The sequence below is a fragment of the Hemiscyllium ocellatum genome, chromosome 13, assembly GCF_020745735.1.
Source record: "Hemiscyllium ocellatum isolate sHemOce1 chromosome 13, sHemOce1.pat.X.cur, whole genome shotgun sequence".
Taxonomy (NCBI): Eukaryota; Metazoa; Chordata; class Chondrichthyes; order Orectolobiformes; family Hemiscylliidae; genus Hemiscyllium; species Hemiscyllium ocellatum.
The window spans coordinates 81,526,636-81,553,328 of NC_083413.1; the positions used below are offsets into that span (position 1 = coordinate 81,526,636).

At 41.6% G+C, this 26,693-nt stretch overlaps 1 protein-coding gene across 2 annotated transcripts; it reads left to right on the forward strand.

Moving 5' to 3' along the window:
• On the forward strand, positions 1-26,580 carry d2hgdh (D-2-hydroxyglutarate dehydrogenase). Of its 2 annotated transcripts, none has more exons than XM_060834339.1 (11): positions 1-48; positions 484-633; positions 1,689-2,051; positions 7,065-7,122; positions 7,702-7,841; positions 8,369-8,562; positions 10,259-10,427; positions 12,733-12,876; positions 16,100-16,242; positions 17,878-18,043; positions 24,475-26,580. In XM_060834339.1, exons 3-11 carry the CDS (start codon positions 1,703-1,705, stop codon positions 24,735-24,737), a joined length of 1,626 nt encoding a protein of 541 aa, XP_060690322.1. In that variant the 5' UTR covers positions 1-48; positions 484-633; positions 1,689-1,702; the 3' UTR covers positions 24,738-26,580. The 2 variants fall into 2 exon arrangements, with proteins under 2 accessions (XP_060690322.1, XP_060690323.1); XM_060834340.1 differs by adding an exon at positions 842-923 and having other exon boundaries at positions 18-633.
• The last annotated feature ends 113 nt before the right edge of the window (positions 26,581-26,693 follow it).

The following is a 26,693-nucleotide window of genomic DNA, read 5'->3' on the forward strand; positions in this document are numbered from 1 at the left end:
CCCCCCCCCCCGGACCGGACGCTCCGGCTGCTCCTCTTCCCGACCGCGGTATGAGCGCCGCCCGTCTCGCGGGAAGCCGCTTGCCCGGCCTGAAGGCCGCTGCAGGCGGCAGCTGCAGTAGGTTAGGGTCCAGGCTGAGGCCGAGGCCGAGCGGAGGAAGCAGCCGCCTTGGCCGGGCCGAGGTTGGCATACCCCACCCCCGGGCCCTCAGGCTGCCCGCTCCCTCCACGGCCGCTGCAGCCCGCGGGGAGAGTGTCTGACATCCTCCCAGTACAGCTGGAGGCCGTTCAGCCCGTCAGACTTGCCGCTCTCTCTTCACCTGCTCCTCTCAATGGCAAAAATTCACCAGTTGTCAGCCTATTCGATGTTTCTACCTCAGATTTAAAATTAGCAATCGCCAGGGCATTGTTTACAGGAGAGGGTTCTAGCTTTACCTGCTGAAGTGTTTGCTAATTTTCACTCCTGAATGGTCTTATTTTTCAGCTGTGGCTCCATCCTGGACTCTAATGTGCAGAAATAGTTCCTCTCTGCCTTTGCTATCTTGAAAATTATTGATCAATATTTAAAAGGGACCTGAGGGGCAAGTTTTTCACACAGGGGGTGGTGCATGTATGGAACCAGGAAGTGGCAGAGGTGAGTACAGCACTTGGAAGACATTTGGACAGGTACATGGATGGGAAAGGTTAAGAGGGATAGGGGCCAAACACAGGCAAATGGGACTTGTTCTGTTTACGATATCTGGTGGGCACGGACGAGTTGGGAAACGGTCTGTTTCCATGCAGTATGACTCTAAATATACTCCTCTCCCAGTTTGTCAGTTCTCCTAATTTAACTCTTAAAGTCTAGGAATCATCCTACACTGTACATCCTTCATGGTGAATGCATCATTCTGCAATGCGTGGAATTGGTTACAGCTATTCCAGGTGAGGTGTCACCAAGTCTTTGTACAGATGATGAAAATGTGTTGCTGGAAAAGTGCAGCAGGACAGGCAGCATCCAAGGAGCAGGAGAATCGATGTTTCGGGCATGAGCCCTTCTTCCTCATGCCTGAAACGTCGATTCTCCTGCTCCTTGGATGCTGCCTGACCTGCTGCACTTTTCCAGCAACACATTTTCAGCTCTGATCTCCAGCATCTGCAGTCCTCACTTTCTCCTTTGTACAGATGATGTCAACTTTTACTCCCTTGTGTTCTAGACCTCGACATTAACACCATCACCCTTTATATATACTTACATGACCTAGATAGTAGAATGTCTAAGTTCTTTGGATTTCCATTGCTTATAGATTTTCACCTCTGAAAGAGTACCACCTTCAGCCCCTTTAAGCCCAAAGAAGATGACTGCACACTTGCAAGCATTGAAATTTATTTGCTACATTCAGAACCTATAATACCTCTGCGTAGTTTTGTCTGTCTGCATAGTTTATAATACCATCTATCTTTGTGTCGATACATTGAAATGGGCTACAGAACAAGAGCCAAAAATGTGGTTAGGCTGGTTAGTTCTTCCTGCCACACAGACATCTTAAGCTTAGTAAATCGTTATACCCCTATGATTAGGATATCATGGTCTGTCCCTGTCTCCTCCTGTCATTGGATTTAGTGAGTTGCCCTCATCCTTTGGATCATCTTAAGCTGTCAATCCATCTTCCTGTTGCTTGGTTCTGCTGATTTTTTTTTTGTCTCCAGTGCATTAGGCATTCATGGCTTATGCCATTGTCCTCCTGAGCTGTGCAATGCAGTGCCGCAGAGCTCTGTGTAAACGGTGGCTGCATCACTCTGGCAGAAAATCAATGGCATCTTCAGCCCATCTCCACATCTCATCCATGCTCAGCAAGCCACAACTGAGGAAGAGACAGTTTCACTGGACCACTGGTTACAGGAGCAGAGATGTGGAGTTCACACATATCCGATACAATGTCCAACGGTTAGGATTTGCTGCTGTCACAACTGAAGACATAGCATTCTTTAATGGACTCCTGCCTGGCTCTGTGGTGACTGATCCCGATATTCTGGAAGCGAGCAATGTAGACTGGCTGCGGACAATGCGAGGTACAGCTGCATTTGTATTGGTTGTGTTCAGGCAAGAGTGTGAAGTAACAGGATCATCCCAGAATTTGTCCCCTGGGTGGATTCTCTGACTTATACTCAAGCAGGGAGCTGTCCTAATCTTTTCTTGTGCACTAACTACAACTTCTACCTGATTTTTCACATGGAGGAATTTAACCAAATGTTTAATTAATAGGTTACATCTGGACAGGAACAGTTTGCTGATGCTACTGCAATAGACTTAAACTAGATTGATAAGGGATTGGGAGTCTGACAAGTAGTTGAGAAGGGACAGAGCTGAGATGGAACTCACAGCTAAAATACAAATCAGTGAGACTGGAAGGCAGGGACAAGATAAGAAAGAGGCTGCTCTTTGTGACGCCCAGGAGTATGTGTGCTAATATCAATATCGCTCATAAACATATTGAAGCAAAGAGCAGGAAATACCTAAAAATGAAAAAAATGCTAATGGAAGTTATTGTGTAAGAAAAATAGTGTTTTACAAATTAAAATTTTCGTTTTAATTTTTAATAGTTAACAAAAATCAGCAATGAGCAGACACGGTTGAATTATTTGAGTCAGTGAACATGGCATGTATTTTAATGCAAAGAGCCTGACGAATATGTCAGATGAGCTGAGGGTATGTATGGGAACAATACCATAACTATGACTGAAAATTGACTAAAAGATGGACAGAATTGGCAATTCAGTTTTCCTGGTTGTAGGGTATTCAGACAAACTAGAGAAGGAGATAGAAACAGAAGGACTCGCAGTATTGATCAAGGATTCAATTAATGCACAGAGGAGAGACGAGAGTTATGGGAGAGTCATCAAAATAAGGCTATATGGGGAGAAATAAAGAAACACAAAAGGTGTAAACATGCTATTAGATTTGCTATAGGTCCCTAAACAGTCAAGGAGAGTTGGCAGATCAAATATGCAAGCAAATTTCAGAAAAATGAAAGAATAATAAGACAGCAATAGTCAGAGATTTTAACTATCTACATATTAATTAGGATAGTTTTAGTATGCAAAGTATAGATAGACCAAAATTCTTAACTTAACTCCAGGGGATTTTTTTTTCGCCCAGCAAAAGAGAGGGAAGTTCTGGACTTAATATTTTGAAGTGAGTCCAGTCAAGTGAAAGGGGATTCAGTCGGGAGGGAAGCATTTTAGTTTTAGTGACTGTAACACAGATAGATTTGGGATAGCTATGAAAAAAGCTGAAGATGAGCTGGGGAGGAAATGCTAATTAAACTAAGACTGGGGAATTCTGGATGTTAAAGGACAAAGATTAGTATTTAAGAAAGAAAAAGAAGCTTAAGGCAGATACCCAGAGATCAATGCAGCAGAGCTGTTGGAGAAGTACACAAAATGCAGGGTGGATCTCAGGAAGAAAACCCGCAAAGCTGAGAGTGTATGAGAAGTAAAGGTAGAATAAAGGTGAACCTAAAGTGATATTTTAAATATACAAAGACAAGAGAATATCTAAGAAAAGAGTAGGCCCCATTAGGATCCATATGAGTAATATGTGTGTGAACTCAGAAGATGTTGGCAGTCCTCAATGAATACATGTATTGGTGCTATAGTATAGGTATAAAATGGAGGATGGTGAAATATCAGATGAAATTAACAGAGACAGAGAGAGAGAGATACTAAGTATTAAAGGGTTTAAAGCCTGAAACCTGGATAAATCTGCATGCTGAGATGAGATAATACAGACTGTTAAGGGAGAAGAGAGCATGGACGGTCATAATTTCAAAGCCTCTCTGCCAGAGGGTGAGTTGCTAGGGGACTGGAGAACTGCTAATGTTATTCTGTTATTTAAAAAAGGGAAGAAGGTACAAGGCAGGAAATTCCAGGTTGGTCCATCTAACCTCCTTGTTAGGGAACAAATTCGAAAGAATTCTAAAGGACAAAACGTATCTGCACTTGGAAAGATGGATTAATCAGAAATAGTTAGTACGGATTTGTTAAGGGAAGATCATGTTTGACAAATGCGATAACCTTTTTCAGGAGGTAACCAGGAGTGTTAATGAGGCTAATACATTTATTGTGGTCTATATGGACTTCAACAAAGATTTTGATGAGGTTCTTCATGGAGGACAGGTCAAGAACGTAAGAGCTCATTTGATCTGAGAGGCAGGAAGCAGAAGATGATGGTACAGGGATGTTTATACGAATGAAAGTATGTTTCCACTGAGGTTCTACAGAGTTAGATGCTGGGACCTTTACTGTTTATAATGTGCATTAATTATTTGAACTTAATTGTATGGGATATGATTAAGAAGTTTGTGGATGACACAAAAATTGATAGTCGTAAACTTAAGGAGGATACCAAAGGGCTTGTCAGTTGGGCAGATAGTGGCAAATAGAATTCAACCCAGAAAGGTGAGAGTTAATGCACCTGGAGAGATAACAGGCAAGGGATTATACTATGAATGGTTGGGCCCTGTAAAGTATCAACAATCTGAGGTACCATGGTGTATATATTTGAAGATAGTAGGAGGAAATAAATAAAATAGTTAGGAAGGCATATGGGATTTATGGCATATGGGAAGGCCTATCACCTTCATCCCCACCCCCATCCACCCATTGTACTCTTTGCCACCTTCTCCCCAGCCCCACCTCCCTCCCATTTATCTCTCCACCCTGGAGGCTCCCTGCCTTCATTCCTGAGGAATGGCTTTTGCCCGAAACGTCGATTTTCCTGCTCTTCGGATGCTGCCTGACATGCTGTGCTTTTCCAGCACCATTCTAATCTAGACTCTGATTTCCAGCATCTGCAGTCCCCAGTTTTGCCTAGTTGATAGAATACCTACATGGCTAGGGCGGCATGGTGGATCAGTGATTAGCACTGCTGCATCACAGCGCCAGGGACCCAAGTTTGATTCCAGCCTCGGAAGACTGTCTGTGTGGAGTTTGCACATTCACTCTGATTGCGTGGGTTTCCCCCCACAGTCCAAAAACGTGCAGATCAGGTGAATTGGTTGTGCTAAATTACCCGTAGTGTTAGGCGCATTAGTCAGATGGAAATGGGTCTGGGTGGTTACTCTTTGGAAGGTCGGTGTGGACTTGTTGGGCTGAAGGGCCTGTTCCCACATTGTAGGGAATTTGATCTAAATACATGAAGAAGAAGGTTATGTTGAAAATGTTCAAAATGCTGTGTGTAGTTTTGTTCCCTATATTAGAGGAAGAACATGATTGTTCTACAGAGGTTGTAATGGAGAGAAGACTACTCAGGATACTGCTGGAGCTGGAGAGAACCTCTCAATAGAGGTGTATAAGATTATGAGGGACATAGATAGGATAGATTGGAAGACACTTTTCCCATCAGTAGAGGGGTCAATAATCAGGTGCATGGATTTAAGGTAAGAGATCAAAGGCTTAAAGGCAAATTGAGGAGCAAGTTGCCTTTAATTACATAGGGCATGGTGGTACAGTGGTTTGCACTGCTGCCTCACAGTGCTAGAGACCTGGGTTCAATTCCCACCTCAGGCGACTTTCTGTGTGGAGTTTGCGCATTCTCCCTGTGTCTGCGTGGATTTCCTCCGGGTGCTCTGGTTTCCTCCCACAGTCCAAAAATGTGCAGGTCAGGTGAATTGGCCATGCTAAATTGCCCATAGTGTTAGGGGAATGGGTTCTGGTGGGTTGCTCTTTGGAGGGTTGGTGTGGACTTGTTGGGCCGAAGGATCTGTTTCCACACTGTAAGTAATCCAATCTAAACTGAGATTGTTGGAAACTGCTAGAAGGGCTGATTTAGTCAGAAACTCTCATGACATTTCAGCAGTATTTAGATAATGACTTGCATTGTCATAATCTTCAGCTTTCGGTCAAGAGCTGGAATATGGGATTAACATAGTAAGATATTTGTTGACCTACATGGATACAATGGGCCAATGGCCTCCTCCTGAGCTGGAAATATCCGAGTCTGAGAATTTAGGTTATTTACATATGGAATAAAGATACCCAGCAGGTGAGTTTTGGGCTGTTATCTAAGCAAAATATCTTCTAAATAGTGGAAACATCAATGCAGTTTTTCAATGCCCTTAATATAAAATGTTGCTTCACTGTGGATGTAAGAGAGCTAAGACTGAGCATGAAGAGAGAGATCAGAAAGGGTGACTGAAGGATTGACCGAAAAGGTGGCAACTTAGTTCATTTTTGTCAATGGAAGAAAGGATCTAAGGAGGGGGGGATTGTACAGCTGAAGGCCCTGACCCTAATGAAGACATTAGGGGAAAGAGTGATGAGAAGAATATCTGATGCCAAGGCAGCAGTACTAACTCTCAAAATCAACTGGGAGCATAATTCTGCAATGGGTGAAAAGCCTGGTAACTAAGACATTTGAGTACTTTGGTCAGAATTTTACCAGCATGGTGTAGGTCCTGATTCCAATTGTGTGAACGGCAGGCGTGTGGCCAGTAGTGGCCAATAGGTAAATGACCATTGGTACCACTGCCCCATTCAGGGATGCACTGGCATAATTGCACTGTCACTAGACAAGAAATCTAAAACCTCAGGATAATGCTTCTGGAACATGGGGTTGAATCCCACCGTGGCAGATGGTGAAATTTGAATTTGATAAAAGTCTTAAAAAAAAGCAAACTGGCCTAATGGCAACTGCCATTGTCAATTGTTATAAATATCCATCTGGTTAAACAGTGTCCTTTAGGGGAAGGAAATTAGATGTTGCCTGGGACCTCATGGATGATTCATATTTTGCACAACACCAGGAGTGAGATACAATCTGGAAACATTAACGTTATCTCAGACAATTATATCTTTCTATTCAGCAGCCCTGATACTGGATCATAACTGTAGATGTAATTATCAAGCAAGATTGAGACAGTCTACAGGAGCAGACAAGGCTGGGTATTGTTAACTGGTATTCGAAGCTTTTAGTTTACAATATGAATGTCACTGAAAATGCTGGTAATGGTTATTTATTATATGATTACACTAATTTAATTATTCGTTGATCAGTAACTCAGTTAAATTCTTTTTGAATTGCAGGGCGCAGCCAGCTGTTACTGCGACCTCGGACAACGGAAGAGGTTTCTCAGATTCTTAGGTAAGTGCACTTTCAGTCATCGTTTCACCTCATGTTATTGTTGGTTACAAGCTGAATTCTAGAAGCACAAGAGGGCCAGGACTAGCCTCAAATCTATCATCGCAAAACAGTGTATGACTTACAGGTATGCCTGAGGCCCTGTGTGGATTGCAGACTGTCGGGAGAAAACAGGGCAAGGGTGAAATACATTCTTTGGGACCCTGTGTGTGAAAGTCTTGAGTGTCACAGTGTGATTGGGGTTCCCACATAGTGTGATTGACTTGATAAATGCTAATAACTCTTAGTACTTTCTAATGAATAGTTATAATAATTTGCAAGGCCATGGGGAAAAGCTGGGACAAACATACATTTTCTTGCTGAGAGCTGCTATAGGCATGACAGGCCAAATCACCACCTTCTATGCTATAATCATTTTAATTGCATAAAGTGGTATTGTAATTATTGATAACCTTGGGCATGTGGTTGATACTGGTACTCGGTGTGGGAATGGCATTAACATTCATAGTGGGATTGACTTTGTTAATGATTAAGATGATCAGATATGTTTGACTATGACAGTATACTATTTCCTTTGGTCAGATACTGTAACAGTCGGAATCTGGCTGTGAATCCTCAGGGTGGCAACACTGGATTGGTGGGAGGGAGTGTGCCAGTGTTCGATGAGATAATTATTTCAACTGTTCAAATGGACAACATAATCAGTTTCAACAGTAACTCTGGTAAGAATAATTTTTGTTGCTGACAATTGTAAATTGTAACCTTCAACCCTTGGCCAAACACAAGATTAACTGCTATTATTCCAAGAATGTTAAATCCTGTGAGTGATTCCAACTAATTATTCACACTGCAACACTCCCTTTCCCAAATACAGAAATATTCCCCTTGTCACATACAAGTTAGTGGCAGGATTCACTGTCCAGGTCCAGATTGACTGTTCAGTCTCAAAAACAACAGGTTGATGTGGAATTGGCTGCCCTCACCTGTGCTCAGAATCTGCAGGACAGAGACAGAGGGAGGGATTGCAAATGAGTGTCTGTTGAGTCAGAAGGAATCAGGCATAGTTGTGTTGATCTCCAATCCTGTGCCTGCAGTCCAGATTTGTGTGATATAGGACCACATGGGTGAGACTCAGAAAGGAGTCTGGTCCCTGTGGAACTGTACCCCATTGACAGAAGGGCAGAAAATATAGGATAAGATGCCATAAAATAGGGATGGTATTCATACTCTTTTATCTCTGTGCTTTCAGGAGTGCTTATCTGTGAGGCTGGCTGCATTTTGGAAAACTTGAACAATTACCTTGAGGAACAGGATTTCATCATGCCCCTTGACCTGGGGTCGAAAGGGAGCTGCCACATTGGTGGGAACGTGTCAACCAATGCTGGTGGACTGAGACTGCTGAGATATGGCTCCCTGCGTGGGACAGTACTGGGACTGGAAGTGGTAAGAAATTGCGATATTTCATTGACAGTGATGGGATACAATCCAATAGTTTTATAAACTACTGTGAATCCCTTGCTGCTGAAACATACACTTCCAGATCCATCTCTGTCTCTACCGTCTCATTCTTCTAAGTCTCGGTACTGTTCACTAAAGCTGAAGGTCATAGAAATGAGGGAAACTATTGACCTGCTTAGAAAATTGTCTGAGCGGCAGAATTCAGAGGGTAGGGGTAATGGATAGGATGTGACTAATGGTGCCAGTCCCTCAAATAAGTGCCTATTTATAAGTGACTTAGATGATGGCATAAAGAACCACATGTTCAATAAAAAACCGAAAGAACTGTGGATGCTGTAAATCAGAAACAAAAACAGAAGTTGCTGGAAAAGCTCAGTGATTCTGGCAGCTGCTGTGAAAGGAAATCGCAGTTAACGCTTCGGGTCCGGTGACCCTTCCTCATATTCAAGCTTGCTGAAGACAGAAAGATAGATGACATTGTAAACAGTGGAGATAAAAACATTACATTACAAAGAGAAATGAATTAATTAATTAAGTCGAAAAAATCTATGGTAAATGGATTTTGGTGTAAGGAAGTGTGAGATCATTCACGTTAAACCTCGAGATATGGCTCAGAGTAGTTTCTAAATGGTGAAACACTAGGAATGGTGGAGATCCTGAAAGAGTTAGGAGTCCAAGTAAAACGTTGCAGGTAAGCACAGAAAATAAAGTTGAGTAAAATGCATGTAGAGAACTAGAATACAGACAGGTAGAAGTCATTCTTCAGTTTTGCAGGGGCCTATTGAGGCAACACTTGGCATCACTGAGAGCAGTTCAGGGCATCACATCTTAGGGGCTAGGGAGGAGTGCAGCACAGATTTATGGTAACTATATTCCAAGGGTTAAATTATGACAAGATCTTGCAAAAACTACGATTGTGTTCCTTGGAGGTTAGAAAGTGAAGGGGTCATTCGATTAAGGTTTTCAAATATTAAGGGGAACCAGGAGGGTAAATAGAGAGAAGCTATTTATTTTAGGTACGACTGGGGGCATAGTCTAAATGTTAGCACCAGGAGTAAGGAATGTATTTAGGAAACATTTGTACTTGATACTACAAGATTAGAACTCTCTTTGACACAGGACAGTTAATGTTAGGTCAATCTTAGGCTAATAGATTTTTGTTTATCAAAGGTATCATTGGATATAATGTGTATAAGCAGAGTTTGCTCACAGATTAGCCATGATCTTACTGAATTGCAGAGCGGGCTTGAGGAGTGAAGTGACTCCTTCTGTTAATTTATTCCTGTTATTGTCCAGACTGTTCAGGATCAGAGGCAATGCTGGCTTTCTCTAGCACCAGTGTGAGATTTCTTGTGAAATCATGGAATCATAGTATTTTACAGTACAGAAGGAGGCTGTTCGAACCATTGTGTCCTTACCATCTCCCAAAGACTTACTCAACTAGTCTCATGCTCCAAACCTGTCCCCGGGACCTTTACATTCATCATTATCAAATCTGTGAGTGCTCTACCTCTTTCAGTTTCTCACTGTTCCAACAGCAGGAACAATAAGGCTTTTTTTTGTCATTACTGATTTCGAGCTACCACTCGATCTGTTGGCCCCTCTGAGTTCTTATTGCTCAGTGAATGTCATTTCAATTATTCTCATACATCATTCACTCGTACTCTGTTCTTGCTTGTAGGTACTTGCAGATGGAGCCATCTTGAACTGTCTATCATCCCTTCGCAAAGACAATACAGGTTACGACCTCAAGCAGCTTTTCATAGGAGCTGAGGGGACACTTGGAATCATCACTGCTGTGTCTATTCTATGTCCAAGAAAATCACCTGCTGTCAATGTAGCACTACTAGGTAAAGACAGTATTTATACATATGTTTGGAAGTGTAATAACTGCAGTGTAATCCATATATGCAGCCTTCAGACCCAGCTGATATCGCTGAGTAAGGAGTTCCCAGTGAGGACCTTGTTTGTGTTGGTGCTGCTGTCTTTGTAAAATGCTCACGTTGCACTGTTCTGAAATATTAAAAGCCGAGTGATTGGTGATCCTCCTGTAATCAGTAATACCTTTTCTGAGGCCATCGAAATTTAAAACCTCCCCACACCACAGCAACTCCAGAAGTCGTACACACACCAGAACTCCCAGTGTGGAATCTGTACATTGGCATAGTTCTGATGAAGCAAGGACTGGAAATGAGCAGGAGAGCTAACCACATACAGTCATATTATAGCCAGATGATTAGCTACACACAGTTGAGTGATTCAGTCAGTTGTGTGATGGGAGCAGACAGGAAATCTTCAACCATACTGTTACCTCATGGGATCAGTGCCACTTGAGCTCAGTGCAACAGTTCAGCCTTCTTCCCATGGGTCCAATCTTAGAAGCTGACAATCCCAAATTCACCCGGAAGGTGACCTCTCCTGATATTCAGTCCCTCAATCAGTGGTGAATCTGAAGTGACGCGTTTCTCATTTGGTGATGATATAATTGCAAAGATACAACTTACTCCGGTGACCATGGGTTTTAATGTGTATCCATGACGCACGTATATTTAGAACTAGGCTCGTGCCACTTCCCATCAGGAGACATGATCTGGGGAAAAAGCATTCAGCCTATCGAGTCTGTACCGACCTGCCAAAGAGGATCCCACTCAAACCCACCCCCTACCTTATCCCCATACCCTTGCATTTGCCATGGCCAATCTACCTAACCTGCACATCTTTGGACAGTGGGAGGAAGCCCAGCAGACATAGGGAGAATGTGCAGACTCAACACAGACAGTCACCCGAGGCTGGAATTGAACCCAGGTCCTTGGCACTGTGAGGCAGCAGTGCTAACCACTGTGCCATCCAAAGTCTTGTTTCCCTTGCTGGCTGATTTCACTAGGTTGTGTCCCCAGACTCTCAGTTAGCTTAGCACTAGTGAGGTGACAAGTGGTGTATGACCCACTCTGACAATTTGACTCATTCCAACTATTTAATTTCCCCCTTGTGTAGGATCTGCTACCTCATTCTTAGCTCATTGTTGTGTGTCCATATTGGACAAACACATTTGCTTTGGATGTATTGGGAATCAAAAAAAATTTCCCTTGTTTTAACAAATGATACGTACCTCTGTCTGATTACCTTCCAAACCCTGTATAATATTTACGCAATAATGTATCTCAGTCAGAATGATCTCAATGTACAGAATATCTGTGCAGTAATGTATAATAGTCATGTGGTATGCTAGCCCTGTAAAGTGTTCATGCTTTATCCTTTAAAATATACCTGGAGTTATATTTTCTTTATAGTGTTTGCTTTATAACATAAAATGAACCAAGGTAGCTCACAGAAAGATTATGATGTGAAATTGGACATCCAAACCACATTAAATGATATTAAGGTATATGGCCAAGAGTACCTCAAAAAAAAATAGGTCTAGGTGCAGAGTGATTTATGGAGTGAATTCTAGAGCTTGGGTACTGGGTAGCTGATTGCACATGGGCCACTGGTGGAACAATTAAAATTGGGCAAGCTTAGGGGGCCAGAATTAGATGAGGGCAGATATCTCTTTGCATTGTGGGTAGCAGAAGATTATAATGATAGGGAGGGGCAAGTCAATTGTTAGAATTTTAAAATCAAGTCTTAACCTGGAGTATTTGTAGGTCAGTGAGCACAGCGAACCGGGTTTGCCACAAGTAAGGACATGGTAGCAGAATTTTGAATGACCTCAAGTTTATGACAGATGGAATATGGGACACTAGCCAAGAATGCACTACAATAGCAAGGATTGGGCTAAAATGTAGAGGTGAGGGTTTTATCTGCAGATGAGCCTAGGAAGGGACAGAGTCAGGTGCTGTGAAGGATGTTGAAATAGCATTCTTGTGATTGTGCTGATATGGAGTAGTGATCGCATCTCAGGGTCAAATGTGACACTAAGTCTGTTTCAGCCTCAGGGAGTTGTTGAGAGAGAAGTGCAGTCAGTGGCTAGAGAATAAACAGGTTGTCTTCCCAATACTTAGTTGGGAGAATAATTGCTCATCCAGTACTGAATGTCGGACAATAGTCTGCTAACTTAATCACAGTGGAGGAGATATTGCTGAGGTAGAGCTATTATCAGCAGGGTATTTTGACCTTGTACAATATACACAATATTGATCTGTTTTGTCTCTTAAGGTTGTGACAGCTTTGAGAAGATCTTGGATATATTCAAGGAATCCAAAAGCATGTTGGGTGAAATTCTCTCTGCGTTTGAGTTCTTGGATTACAGTTGTAGAGAGGTTGTCTGCGAGCACCTTAAACTGCGAAACCCACTGCAAGGTAAAAGGAGAATTAGAAAATAAAATGAGATCACAGTTGGTTCTGCCCTAGGTTTCCATGGATCTATGGCAGCAGATGCCATAAATAGTGTAGACCTCTTACTACTGTGGGAGTTAACTCAAAGATGAATGGGAATAGGCCTGTTGCACCATTCGATCAGACTATGAGTGATCACATATCCACATAACTACTTAAACAATTGGCAGGAGTTAATGACCTGAACTGAATGTTGTTTCTCTCGCACAAGTACTTCAACTCTGAGACAAATATTTGATGAAACAATTTCTCAAGAAGAGTCACGAGACCTGATACATTAACTCTGCTTTCCCTCCACAGATGCTACCAAAACTGCGTTTTTCCAGCAATTTTCTATATTTGTTTTGTGAAACAAGGTCTGATACAGCTGGCTGATTGTTTTATTTCACAGCTAAGTGGATGTGAAGAGTGGTAATTAACATCACATTTGTTTAATTCAGTTGAATGTAACCTCTTTGCTCATAGTTCTGAGACAACAGCAATGTCTCATACACGGTTTTGCCATATAGACAGGATGTTTCTAAAAAAATGTAAATAGGATGTGGGCATCACTGTTTATTACCTGTCCCTAAATGCTCCTGGTCATGGTGAGCTGCTTTCTTCTGAACTGCTGCAGTCCGTGAGGCTAAGTGCTGTAGGAAGGGAGTACCAGGATTTTTAACAAAATGACAGTGAGGGAACGGCAGTATTTTTCCAAGTCAGGATGGTATGTGGCTTGGAAGGGAATTGCAGGTGGCAGTGTTTCCATGTATCTACTGCCCTCAGGAAAGGTTTGAGAGATGCTGTCAAAGGACCCTAGACAAGTCAGTGCACTGTATTTTGTAGCAGGTACAAACTACCTCCGGGTTACAGGTAGACGATTCTTTATCTGAAATGCTTGGAATTTTTTTTCAGCTGTTTTTCGGAATTTGGAATTTTTCGGTTTTCAGAATAAATGACAGTTTAATGGTGACATTTTAAAATTTCTTACTGGAGGAGCAGATTTCTAAGAAAGAACAGACCAGTCAGTGCTTCTCATCTGAATGACACGCATTGAGTAGGTGTCGACTCGGCTTAACTGTTTGCACGTCAAACAACCTTGTTAATGAGAAAAATGTTCACAAAAACCTTCGGATTTTGGAGCTTTTTGGTTTTTGGATGTTCAGATAAATGATCTTCCACCTGTACATCAGTGGTGGAGAGAGTGAATTTTGAACATGGAAGAGATGGGTTACATTATCTTGGATAGTCTCAAGCTTTTTGATTGTTGTTGGAGCTCCATTTCATACTGGCTATGGAGGATATTCCCCCACACTCTTGACTTGTGCTTTGTAGATGGTGGGCAGGCTTTGGGGAATTGGGAAGTAAGTTACTCGCTTCAGGATTCCCAGCTTCTGATCTGCCCTTAGGTTACATATATTTGAATGGCCCAGTTCAGTTCCTGGTCAGTGGTGACTGTCAGGATGTCGATGATCAAGGATTCTGTGATGGTAATGCATTGTGTGACAAGAGTCAGTTGGTAGATTTTGTCTTGTTAGAGGTAGCCACTGCCTTCTGTGATGCATCACATAGGAATATAGGCCAAACGCAGGCACGTGGGACTAGTTTAATTTGGGAAACTTGATCAGCATGAACGAGTTGGACCAAAGGATCTGTTTCCATGCTGTGTGATTCTGTGACTCCACACTATGAATCAAATATTAAGCACATTGCTGTTGTTCTGGAGTCACGTGTAGACAGACTGGGGAAGGATGGCAGATTCCCTTCCCTAAAGGATATTAGAAACAAGTGATAGTTTCATGGTCACTATTTCTGAGACTAGCTTTTTATTCCAGATCTTAGATTAGACTTACAGTGTGGAAACAGGCCCTTCGGCCCAACAAGTCCACACCGACCCGCCGAAGCGCAACCCACCCATACCCCTACATTTACCCCTTACCTAACACTACGGGCAATTTAGCTTGGCCAATTCACCTGACCCGCACATCTTTGGACTGTGGGAGGAAACCGGAGCACCCGGAGGAAACCCACGCAGACACGGGGAGAACGTGCAAACTCCACACAGTCAGTCGCCTGAGTCGGGAATTGAACCCGGGTCTACAGGCGCTGTGAGGCAGCAGTGCTAACCACTGTGCCACTGTGCCGCCCAAAAGTCTACTGACTTTAAATATTTAAAATCTATCCCCATATCCACAGCTGTTATGGTGAATCTTAAATTTGTTTGTCAATGGACTATGAATTAAGATCTCTGAATTACTATCTGAGGAATGTTTGTCCTTTATAGTCAGAGATGACCATGATATTGACTGGAATTAACCGAGTGAGACTTCAGGCACAATATGATTGAAGATGGCTAATTTAACCAATTTGAGCAATTTGTGTAGCACTATTTTGTTCATACTACCTTATGTCACAAGTCCAGTAACATACCACCGTTATCACTAAGCTCTCATTTCCTTGTAAAAAGGAATTCATCTTAAACCGATTGTTGACAATCACAATTTTATTGTCTTGAGGATGAATGGAGTTATAAGAGGATGTTACTCTGTAACAGTAAAACAGTGACAGAAGATGGTGATATTAAATGCCCTTTTATTAATTCTCAGGAATGTGGGAATCATGTGATGTGGGAAATACATACTGGACCATGCGTAGAAAATATACAACTGAGCGACTCGCTGCTTCTCTGTTGCGCTTTCTAACTATGATACGTAAATGTATTGTGTTCTTGTCTCGTGTGCATGGGGAGTGCACTCTATAATAATATTGTAAAATATACAAATCAACAAGGACCTCCTCTTTCCTAATGGATGTGTAATCGTTCCTGACAGTCAGTCGTGAAAATACAATTTAAATTTAAAGTCTAATTATGTTTGCAACTGCAGTTGATTATTGCTCAAATTCCACATTAAATTGCACTGAGTGTCAGGTCTTTCTCGTCTGTGTAGATGGGATAGCGTTGTAACCTTTATCACTTTCTCTGATCAGATTTACCTTATTTATTTTCTTTCTCTTTATTTATATCTCTCATTTGCAAATTCTCCCTCTCTTTTTTTTTCTGTTTGCTCGGCCTTTCCTTGATAAGCTTCTCTCTTTCGCCCCATCTTCCTTTTTTTTTGCTTTTGTCAATCCATCTCTTTTTATTCCTCCTCCTATTTGGTACTGTTGCTGCCATTAACTACAGATTCTGTCATTCACCTTTCTCCAGAAACACCGTTTTACATCTTGATAGAAACATCAGGCTCCAATGATGATCATGATCAAGAGAAACTCAGTCATTTCCTGGAGAAAGTCATGACCTCTGGTCTCGTAGCTGATGGAACTGTGGCTACTGAGGAAAATAAGAACAAGGTAAAGTGCATTTAACCCAGATTTCAGCTCTGATGGAAACTAACTTTGAGAATACAATAGAGCAGACAGGAAAAGGTTAGTAAATCAGCAGCACAAATGGCTGACTTGATTGTTGATTATTAGATTTCTCCCCATTTATTGCTGTTTTGTTGTTTGTTACGTAAAATCTTAAATTATCATGTGTTGTGATATGATTCATAAACCACAACATCTTGAAGTAACATGTCAGTTTCTAATTACAACACTGTTCTGCAGTTCTGAGTAAGAAAATATCGAAATATGCTGTCTTTGGGAGAATTAACAGACAAGACAGTGATTCAGAGGTGATTCAGTTGCAAAAAGGACAAAGCACAGGGTGGGGAAGGAAGAAGGCAATAAGGAATTCCCAGCAAGTGCGGAATGATGGGCAGTAGTCCCAGGAGATGTTTGGTCTACAGGAGAGTGTGGAAATGGTAGGATCGCAGGCAATTATAGAATTGTGAGGAGGGTGGCAGTGGTGGATGATGGGGGTGAAATACTTATGCTGCAGAAAGACAGCAAGGATTGGCTCCCAGATGAATTTCCAAATCCGCAAACTTTGTTCTCCAGTTAAGCAGTCATAGAGCCATACAACATGAAACAGACCCGTTGGTCCAACTGGTCCATGCTGACCATAATCTCAAACTAAACTAATCCCACCTGCCTGCAGTAGGCCCATATTCCTCTAAACATTTCTTATTCATGTACTTATCTAAATGTCTTTTAAATTTGAAGTTTTTGCTGTCTATATGCAACAGGAGGTTGCATGTTTCTGCTTCCACAGTTGGGATCCATGCCTAACTGATTAAATTCTGCCTTTAGTGTCTATATTGCTCCTGTCTTTAATCAAGGAGAAGTATGTGTATATGTAACAAACCCTTCACCATTCCATTGACTGAAAAACAGTGAGGAGAGTACACAGGAATGGTAGCGTTTTGTGACAGATGGTGCCTCTGTAAAGGAGAGGGTACATTTATTTATAATGCAAAGACCGCAAACAGGTGGAGGTCACCTTCTCACAAATGTGGGACAGCCAAAACAGTTCTTAATGAGGCGAGATCTTCTTTCACCATGAGACTGCCTGACCATTATTGTAGGTCTGACCTTTCACTAGTCTATGTGTATACTGAACCGAACAAACCCAAACACTTCTTCAGAGTCATATTGAATTTAAATGTTAACTCTGATTCTCTCTCCACAAATGATGCCAGATGTGCTGAGTTTCTCCAACATTCTCTGTGTTTAGATTTCCAGCATCAGCAGTATTTTTGTTTTTCTTTGTATATATAACCTGTTCTTTTCCTCTGAACTGTAACTTGCTAGAGCAACTAAACCTGCCTTGTGTGGGGTGTGCATGCATTAATCAATAAATGAAGGTTCAGTTTAATGATTCTCTCAGTGACGTGCATTTCATAGAAAGAGGCCTTTTGACTCACTGTCTCTGTGGGGGCAATATAAAGTATATGGTGGAGAAAGCATTCATCATATAGCTATACCGTAAAAAGGAAACACGATGTCTGAATCCATCAGTCATAGTTGCTAGGAGGATTCACAAGGATGTATTTGTGTGCTAGACGTTCTGTGTATTCTAATATGTCAATTGTTTCTTTTCTGAAGGCACTCTGGGCTCTGCGGGAACGCATCACTGAAGCACTGGTCCATGATGGCTTTGTATACAAATATGACATCTCATTACCACTGGAGAGATTCTATGAGATTGTCATTGACATGAGGAACAGACTAGGGGTGAGGGCCAAACGTGTCGTTGGCTATGGACACCTTGGTGAGATTACTGATGTGCTGCTTATTTGGGTAGACAGTAAGAATTCCTCTCAGATAGGTTCCTATTTACTTTTATTTGTATTTCTGTTATTATGCAAGATTTCAATACTCCTATATTCAAATCCTCTTGCAATGAAAGCTAATATTCTATTAGCTTTCCCAATAGCTTCTTAGTCTCCACCGACTTATTGACAAGGATACCCAAGTCCCTTTCCACCGTCTCACCATTTAAGAAATATTCTGTACATCCCTGTTCTTCCAACCAAAGTAAATAACTTGACATTTTTCCACATCATATTCCATCTCACATGTTCTTGTCTAATCACTAAGCCTATCCAAATCCTTTTGAAAGTATTTTACATCTTCCACACATGAGATGTTCCTGTTTTGCTTTGTATCATCCAGATAATCCGAGCCAGTACATTACCTTTTATACCACGTGCTTTAAACTTTGTAGTCAACCTTCTGTGGGAAACCTTATCAAAAGCTTTCTGAAAATCTGAATATACTAAACCGTTGAGTCCCATTTGTCAGTTTTGTTAGATGTTACGAGTCACTGGTGTGGCCTGGAAATCAAGCCTCACAATTCACACAAGTCATCACAAGAGGTGAAGATTTTGAGAAGTGTGCAGAATTCACAATTTACCTGATTTCCAGACCCAGGTTAATAGAAAGAAAAGACTGGGTTTCCATACATAACAAAAATTACTGTTACAAGTAGTTTGACTCTAGCGATGAATAAATAGTTATGAATAATATAACTCTACTCATTAAAACTCCAATGCATAAGACCATAGATTTAAGCAGAATTAGGCCATTTGGCCTATAGAGCTTGATCCACCACTCAATCATGCTGAAATATTTTTTGACCCCATTCCTCTGCCTTCTCCCCATAACCTTTCATCCTCTGACTTATCAGGAACCTACTTATCTGTGTCTTAAATACACTCAATAAGTTGGAGTCCACAATGTGGCAATGAGTTCCTCAGATTCACTATCCTCTGGTTGAAGACATTCCTCCTCATCTCAGTTCTAAAGAGTCATTCCTTCAGTCTGAGATTGTTCCCTTGGGTCCCAGTCTGACCTACTAGTGGAAACATCTTCTCCATGTTCACTCAATTCAGGCCACTCATTATTCTGTAAGTTTCAATGATATCCCCCCTCATCCTTCTAAACTCTATCGAGAACAGACCCAGAATCTTCACTGTTCCTCATATGACAAACCCTTCATCCCCAAGATCATTCTTGTAACTCCTCTGGATCTTCCTCCAACAGATCCTTAGATAAGGAGTCCAAAACTGCTCACAGTATTCCAAATGCAGCCTGAACAGAGTCTTATACCTACCCTTCACAAAACCATGTCCCTAATCAACTTATTCCTTTCTAGATGGTTATAAGTCCTATTTCTTATAATCTTTGCCAACACTTTACCCACAACCAAAGTAAGGCTCACAGGTCTATAATTTCCAGGGTTGTCTCTACTCCCCTTCTTGAACAAGGGAACAACATTTGCTATTGTCCAGTCTTCTGGCACTATTCCTATAGACAATGACAACATAAAGATCAAAGTCAAAGGCTCTGCAATCTCCTCCCTGACTTCCCAGAGAATCCTAGGATAAATCCCACCCAGCCCAAGGGACTTATCTAGTTTCACACTTTTCAGAATTGCTAACACTTCCTTGTGAACCTCAGTCCTGTTTATTAGCCTGTATCTCCATATTCTCCTCAACAACATTGTCTTTTTACAGTGCGAATACTGACAAAAAAATATTTATTTAGCATTTCCCCTATCTCCTTGGACTCCACAAACAACTTCCTACTATTATCCTTGATTAGCCTTAATCTTTCTCTATTCTTTTAGATATCTAAAAGACCTCTTGCAACCTTCCTTTATATTACAAGCTGGCTTATCCTCATATTTCATCTTCTCCCCGTTATTGCTTTTTTTAGTTATCCAGTGTTGGTCTTTAAATGCCTCCCAATCCTCTGGTTTCCCATTGATCTTCACCACATTGCATCCTTTCTCTTTTGTTTTAGTGCTAACCCTCATTTCCCTTGTCAGCCATGGTTGTCTCATCTTTCCTTTATTATGTTTGTTCTTCTTTGACATTAATTTCTGCCGCACCTCCTGAATTATCCCCAGAATTATCTACCATTGCTGCTCCATCCTCTTCCTCTTCCAATCATCTCTGGCCAGCTCCTCTCTCGTGTCTTTGTAGCTATCTTCACTCAGTTGTAATACCTTACATCTGATTCCAGCTTCTCCCTCTCAAACTGCAGGGTGAATTCTATCATATTATGACTACTACCCCCTTGAAGTTCCTTCACCTTAAGCCTCCTCATCAAGTCTGCCTCATTAGACATCACCAAATCCAGAATTGTCTGCTGCCCCAGTGGACTCCACCACAAGCTGCTCCAGAAAACCATCTGGGAGACATTCCAAAATTCTTTTTCTTGATATCTACTACCAGTCTGATTTTCCCAGCTACTTCCATATTGAAATCCTCCGTGATTATTGTAATCGTGCCTTTCTTTCATGTCTTTTCTATTTCCTGATTTATTTTCGGCTCCATATCCTGACCACTACTAGAAGGCCTGCACAAAACTCTCATCAGGGTCTTTTCTCCTTTGCAGTCCTTCAACTCTACCCGCACAGATTCTATGCCTTCCAACCCTAGATTACTTATTGCTGGTTGATTTAATTTCACTTCTTACTAACAAGGCAACACTTGCCCATCTGCCTTTCTTTATGATGGGATGTGTATCCTTTGATATTGAGTTACCAGCCCTGATCCCCTTGCAGCCACATCTTTGTGATACCCACGATATTGTACTTGCCAATTTCAATTAGCGCTACAAGCTCAATACCTTGTTACTATACTGCACTCATTTAAGAACAATATCCCCAATCCTGCAATGACTGGCCCCCTTCCCATAGTTGTTCCCTTACCCGCTGTGCCTGAAATTAGATTCCTGGCACTTGCCATACTTCCTGTGCTATTACTTGTTCTGGAATAACCTCTCCTAAGCCGCCCTCCTCTTTAACTTTTTCCAACCCCTTATGAACTTTCATTACATAGACACAGTCCTTTAAACTTGTTTTTCACACCCTGTCTCTGTCCCGCCACTCCCTGCTGTCCAACCTCTTTTTAAACTTGACTTGAAGCTGTGTTCAGAATGAAGTCGATCTCTGCTCTCTGCACACTTTTTAAAACTTGTTGCCTCTTCTGTCAGAACTGTGTTTAGAATGAAGCCACTCCACACTTTTTTAAAACATGCTGCCTCCCTGGCACTATTTAGAGGAGTATATTTAGAATCATACAGCACGGAAATAGACCCTTCGGTCCAACTTGTCCATACTGACCAGATATCCTAAACAGAACCATTCCCATCAGCCTGCGTTTGGCCCATATCCCTCTGAACCCTTCCCATCCATGTACCTGTCCAAACGTCTTTTAAATGATTGTACTGCTTCTACTACTTCCTCATTTCATACATGTACCAGCCTCTGTGTGGAAAAAGTTGTCTCTCAGGTCCCTTTTAATTACTGATCAAGAGTTTTCAAGGCAGCAAATATTCAGAATAATGTTATGAACAGCTAGTCAACTTTCTCTTCTACAATCTATGTAACTGAAATTCCCCATCCTTGGGAATATTCTCATAATTAATTTTCAGCATCCCCTCCAAACTCTTCACATCCTTCCTCATGTTTGGTGTCTAGAGTTGGACACCATATGCCAATTGAATTCAAACCAGTGTTTTATAAAATATTCACCGTTTTTGTTCAGGATCCTATTTGTCTTTTTAAGCAGTTTCTTACACATGCCCTGTCACCCTCACCGATTTGTGCACAAGTACCTCAGGTCCCTCTGTTACTGTGTCCCTCTAGAATTGTATTTTTTAGTTAATATTGCCTCTTTTTGTCCTTCCTACCAGACTGCATGACTTTGCATTTCCCTATGTTACATTTCATCTGCTTGGGGTTCACTCCGTGTACTAACCCTGTTTATGTCCTATTGCAGTACATCACTACTCTTCTCACAGTTCACAATGTTTTCAAATTTTGTATTATCTGTAAATATTGATACTGTGCCTGTGTACTTAAGTCTATTATGTATGTAGATCGAAAAATCATGGTCTTAATTGAAACCATTGGGTGGAAACCCACTGTATGTTGTCCTCCAGACTGAGAAACAACTGTTAACCAACAATATATCCTCTTTTCACACAAGATTCAACTTTCTTGCTAAATGTTGCACTTATTCAAATGCCTTTTGGAAATCCAGATTCAACACATCAAGCACGCTGCTCATCTCAAAACTGAATCAAGTTGGTTAAACGTGATTTGCCTTAACAAGTCCATGCTGGCTTTTCTTAATTAATCCATACTTGTCCAAATGACCTTTAAATTTGTCTGAATCGATTGCTTCTAAAAGTTTCCCCAATTATGAGGAGAAATAAACTGTTCTATAATTGCTAAGTTTATCCTGACACCTTTTTTAAACAAATATGTAATACTTGCAAATTTCCAGTCTTCCTAAACAACCCTGGATCGAAGAAGATTAGATGATTATGGATAGTAATTCCATAATTTCTACCTTTACATCCGTCAGTATCCTTGTTCTGGTGACATTAGCTTTCTTTATCCATTTCAATTACATTATGTTTCACTATGAATTTGGCTGCATCTTTCTTGGTGAAGAGAAAATACAAATTGTGTGAAGGACAGAATTGGAGCTGTGTCATAGAGTCACAGATTCCCTACAGTGTGGAAACAGGCCGTTTGGCCCAACAAGTCCACACCAACCCTCTGAGGAGTATCCCACCAAAACCATTTCCCAATACTGTAGAGCCATAGAGATGTACAGCATGGGAACAGACCCTTCTGTCCAACTTGTCCATGCTGACCAGATGTCCCAACCTAATCTAGTCCCATTTGCCAGCACTTGGCCCATATCCCTCTAAACCCTTCCTATTCAAATACCCATTCAGATGCCTTTTAAATGCTGTAATTGTACTAGCCTCCACCACATCCTCTGGCAGCTCATGCCATTTACGTACCACCTTCAGCGTGAAAAAATTGCTCCTTAGGTCTCTTTTATATCTTTCCCCTCTCACCCTAAACCTATGCCCTCTAGTTCTGGACTGTTCCATCCCAGGGAAAAGACTTTGTCTATTTATCCTGTCCATGCCCTCATGATTTTATAAACCTCCATAAGATCACCCCTCAGCCTCTGACGCTCCAGGGAAAACAGCCCCAGCCTAATCAGCCTCTGTCTATAGCTTAAATCCTCCAATCCTGGCAACATTCTTGTGAATCTTTTCTGAACCCTTTCAAGTTTCACAACATCCTCGATAGGAAGAAGACCAGAATTGCATGCAACATTCCAACAGTGGCCTAACCCATGTCATGTACAGCTGCAACATGACCTCCCAACTCCTGTACTCAATACTCTGACCAATAAAGGAAAGCATACCAAACACCACCTTCACTATCCTATCTACCTGCTACTCTACTTTCAAGGAGCTATGAACCTGCACTCCAAGGTCTCTTTGTTCAGCAACACTCCCTAGGACCTTACCATTAAGTGTATAAGTCCTGCTAAGATTTGCTTTCCCAAAATGCAGCACCTTGCATTTACCTAAATGAAACTCAATCTGCTACTTCTCAGCCCATGGCCCATCTGATCAAGATCCCGTTGTAATCTGAGGTAACCCTCTTCACTGTCCACTACACATCCAATTTTGGTGTCATCTGCAAACTTACTAACTATATCTCCTATGTTCACATCCAAATCATTTATATAAATGACTTTTACACTTCCAGTTGTTTACTTATAGAGCCAATCTTACTTATTGTATACTTTCGCCCAACAACACCTCCACTAATTCACTCCTTTAAATTATTTTTAATCCAGCTGTTCGGGAATGTATGGGACATCTCTGGGGAAGATGAGACTTGAATTTAGATCTCTGGCTTAGAGGTAGTGATACTACCACTCTGCTCCAAGACCTCCTAGTCTCCTTGTGTGTTTCTTGGGCCAACCTATTTGACATGTTCTGATACCTCAATGGCCATCACAGCTTGTGATGGGACTTGAAGCCAGACCTTCTAGCTTGGAGATAGGAACTTTTCATTCTGCCATATCACCCCGTGATTTGTAATTTAAATATTTTGAGTCAGCCTGTTCAGAGACATAATGGCACACCCCTGAAGCAAGTGGGAATTGAACCGAGCCCTCCTGATCTAGAGGTAGAGATACTACCACTATGCCACAAGAATCTTTGCCAGAGCACAGACAAGAACCTCATTAATGCCCATCGCCTGAATATATAATTAAACAAATAAGCAATACATAATTAGCAACATCACTAATTAAAGGCGAGGAATGGACTGTCAGTATTTAAAGGTCTTTTTTTAACTTCCTCTAGGCGATGGAAACTTACATTTGAACATTGTGTCTCCCGCATTTGACCAGCAGTTGTTGGACTCCATTGAACCCTACCTGTATGAATGGATTGCAAAACATTGTGGCAGTATCAGTGCTGAGCATGGACTTGGCTTCAAAAAGAAGAACTGCATCTATTTCAGTAAGTCCAGGGCAGCAGTGCACATGATGCAGCAGATGAAAGCGATTCTGGATCCAAAAGGAATTTTAAATCCTTATAAAACCCTCCCAGCCTTCACTCAGTGAACTCACTTACAAGAACATAGATTTTATTGGAAGACCTGGCTGCAAGATTTTGATTTTTGCTAATTTTGTGCTCATCATGGTGGAGACGATTACGGCTGAGGAAGAATTAATACAGTATCAAGCCCAATTCCAAGTTGCACTTCTGTTTGAAGAAAAATAGAACGTGTATCTATCTCGCACTTTCAGGGAGAGCTGAAACACTTCATAGTCAATTAATTTCTGTTTAATTGTTGTCATTACACAAACCTGGAAACCAGTTCCATGTACATCATGTATAGCAGTGTGATCATGACCAGATAACCTGTTTCAGCTTTTTATTGAACATTGGCCAATATTCTAGGGAGACATCTATTCCTATTCTTCAGAATTTACACCCGCCTCAAGAATAGATGGGACTTCGGTGACAATGCACTCCCTCAGCAATGCACTGGAAGCAGATTTCTGGATTGAGACTTGAACCCATAACCTTGCAATATGAGGTAAGGCACAGTGAGGCAAGGCTGACAACTAGCTACCCAGCCCACCCCTTTTAAAGCCACCAGCTTCTTAGAGGTGACCAGACACTGTGACATGTTTTGCCAATGGGCCCATGTCCACTACAAACTGATTGAGTCTGCATAACGTTCATACAGAATTCTTATAGTCAAAAGACTGGGCAACCTCAGTCCAGGAGTCTGAGCGAGTTTCAGAGCAGAGTGTTGAATCTTTACACCACTGTGCAGACCATTGGGAAATACTGAGTGATGAGATGATATTCCCTGCCCAGCTCTGTGTGGAATTATATATTGTGTTATCAAGCAAGAAAGGAGGGAGGAGGATTGGACAGAAGTAAAGCCTGGTTTTATGTGGCTTCTGTTTGTTGTTGTGTTATATGTGAATTAGCAGAGTTAAAAAGAGAAACTGAACACTGGAAATCTAAAACTGAAGTTCAGACAAGTGTCCCAGCTGAAGTATTGTAATTCTCCAGTCTTTCCAGGCCTATGCTGGTCTTCCAGCAGTATCTTATTTTATGGGGTGATCCTCACTGCTTTTGGTTTTGAGTTGATCAAAATACATCTAAACCCAGACAGAGAAGAGCCATAATTTTGAGATGCACCTTAACAGGGTTGAGATTGTTGGGGGAAAGTGCGAGTGCTGAAATTGGGCACCCATCTTACAATCTTACAATTTCATAAAGAAAGGACTCTCAGCTTTTGGAGCTGTGCTATGCTGTCAGGCTGTGCTGGCCTGACAGGTATGAGTAGTCAGTGAGCATTATTGCCCATGTCCTTAGCTCTGGACAACAGGATTGACTCCTCATCAGAGGCAAAGCATTGTAAATATTTGGGCTTCTTCCCTGGGTTCCCCTCTTGGGACTTCTGCTGGTCTGGACTCTACTGCTCCCCCAACTACAAATTTGTGGCAGTGTTCCCTGTTCCACCTTGTCCTCGTTACTGGTAGCATTCTTCCAATACCAGCATTCTTGCCTATCAATCAGCTGCTGCATTTTTACAGGAAATGGCCTATCAGCCTGCAAGATAAAAACTGCTCAGGCTCTGACTCATTTTGTGCAGGGTTATCATCGGCTCACTCGAGTTCAAATCAACGCCATAAATCTTGGTCAGTACACTGGGTTTGAAAAATGTTGAGGCAGTGGCGGAAACTGAGAGAGAAATAACCCCTGCACATCAATTGGTCAGATTGTGGAGCACATGCCCCTCTCTAAGTTAAATACAAATCCTTCAAGTGGTCTGTTGTAAACATGGACATTAATTTTGGAACAATACACAGAGACTGATTGTATCAATTGACTTTAATCATATTTCATGTTCTACATGTTTTACTTATTGTGCAGTAAAGCATCTTACCAAAATAACAATGCAACACCTCGTTTTTGTTCATCTTCAAAACAATTGCAGAGGGAAAACTTACTTGACCCCATCCTCAACATCTATCTATTGTAGATGCATTTATTCA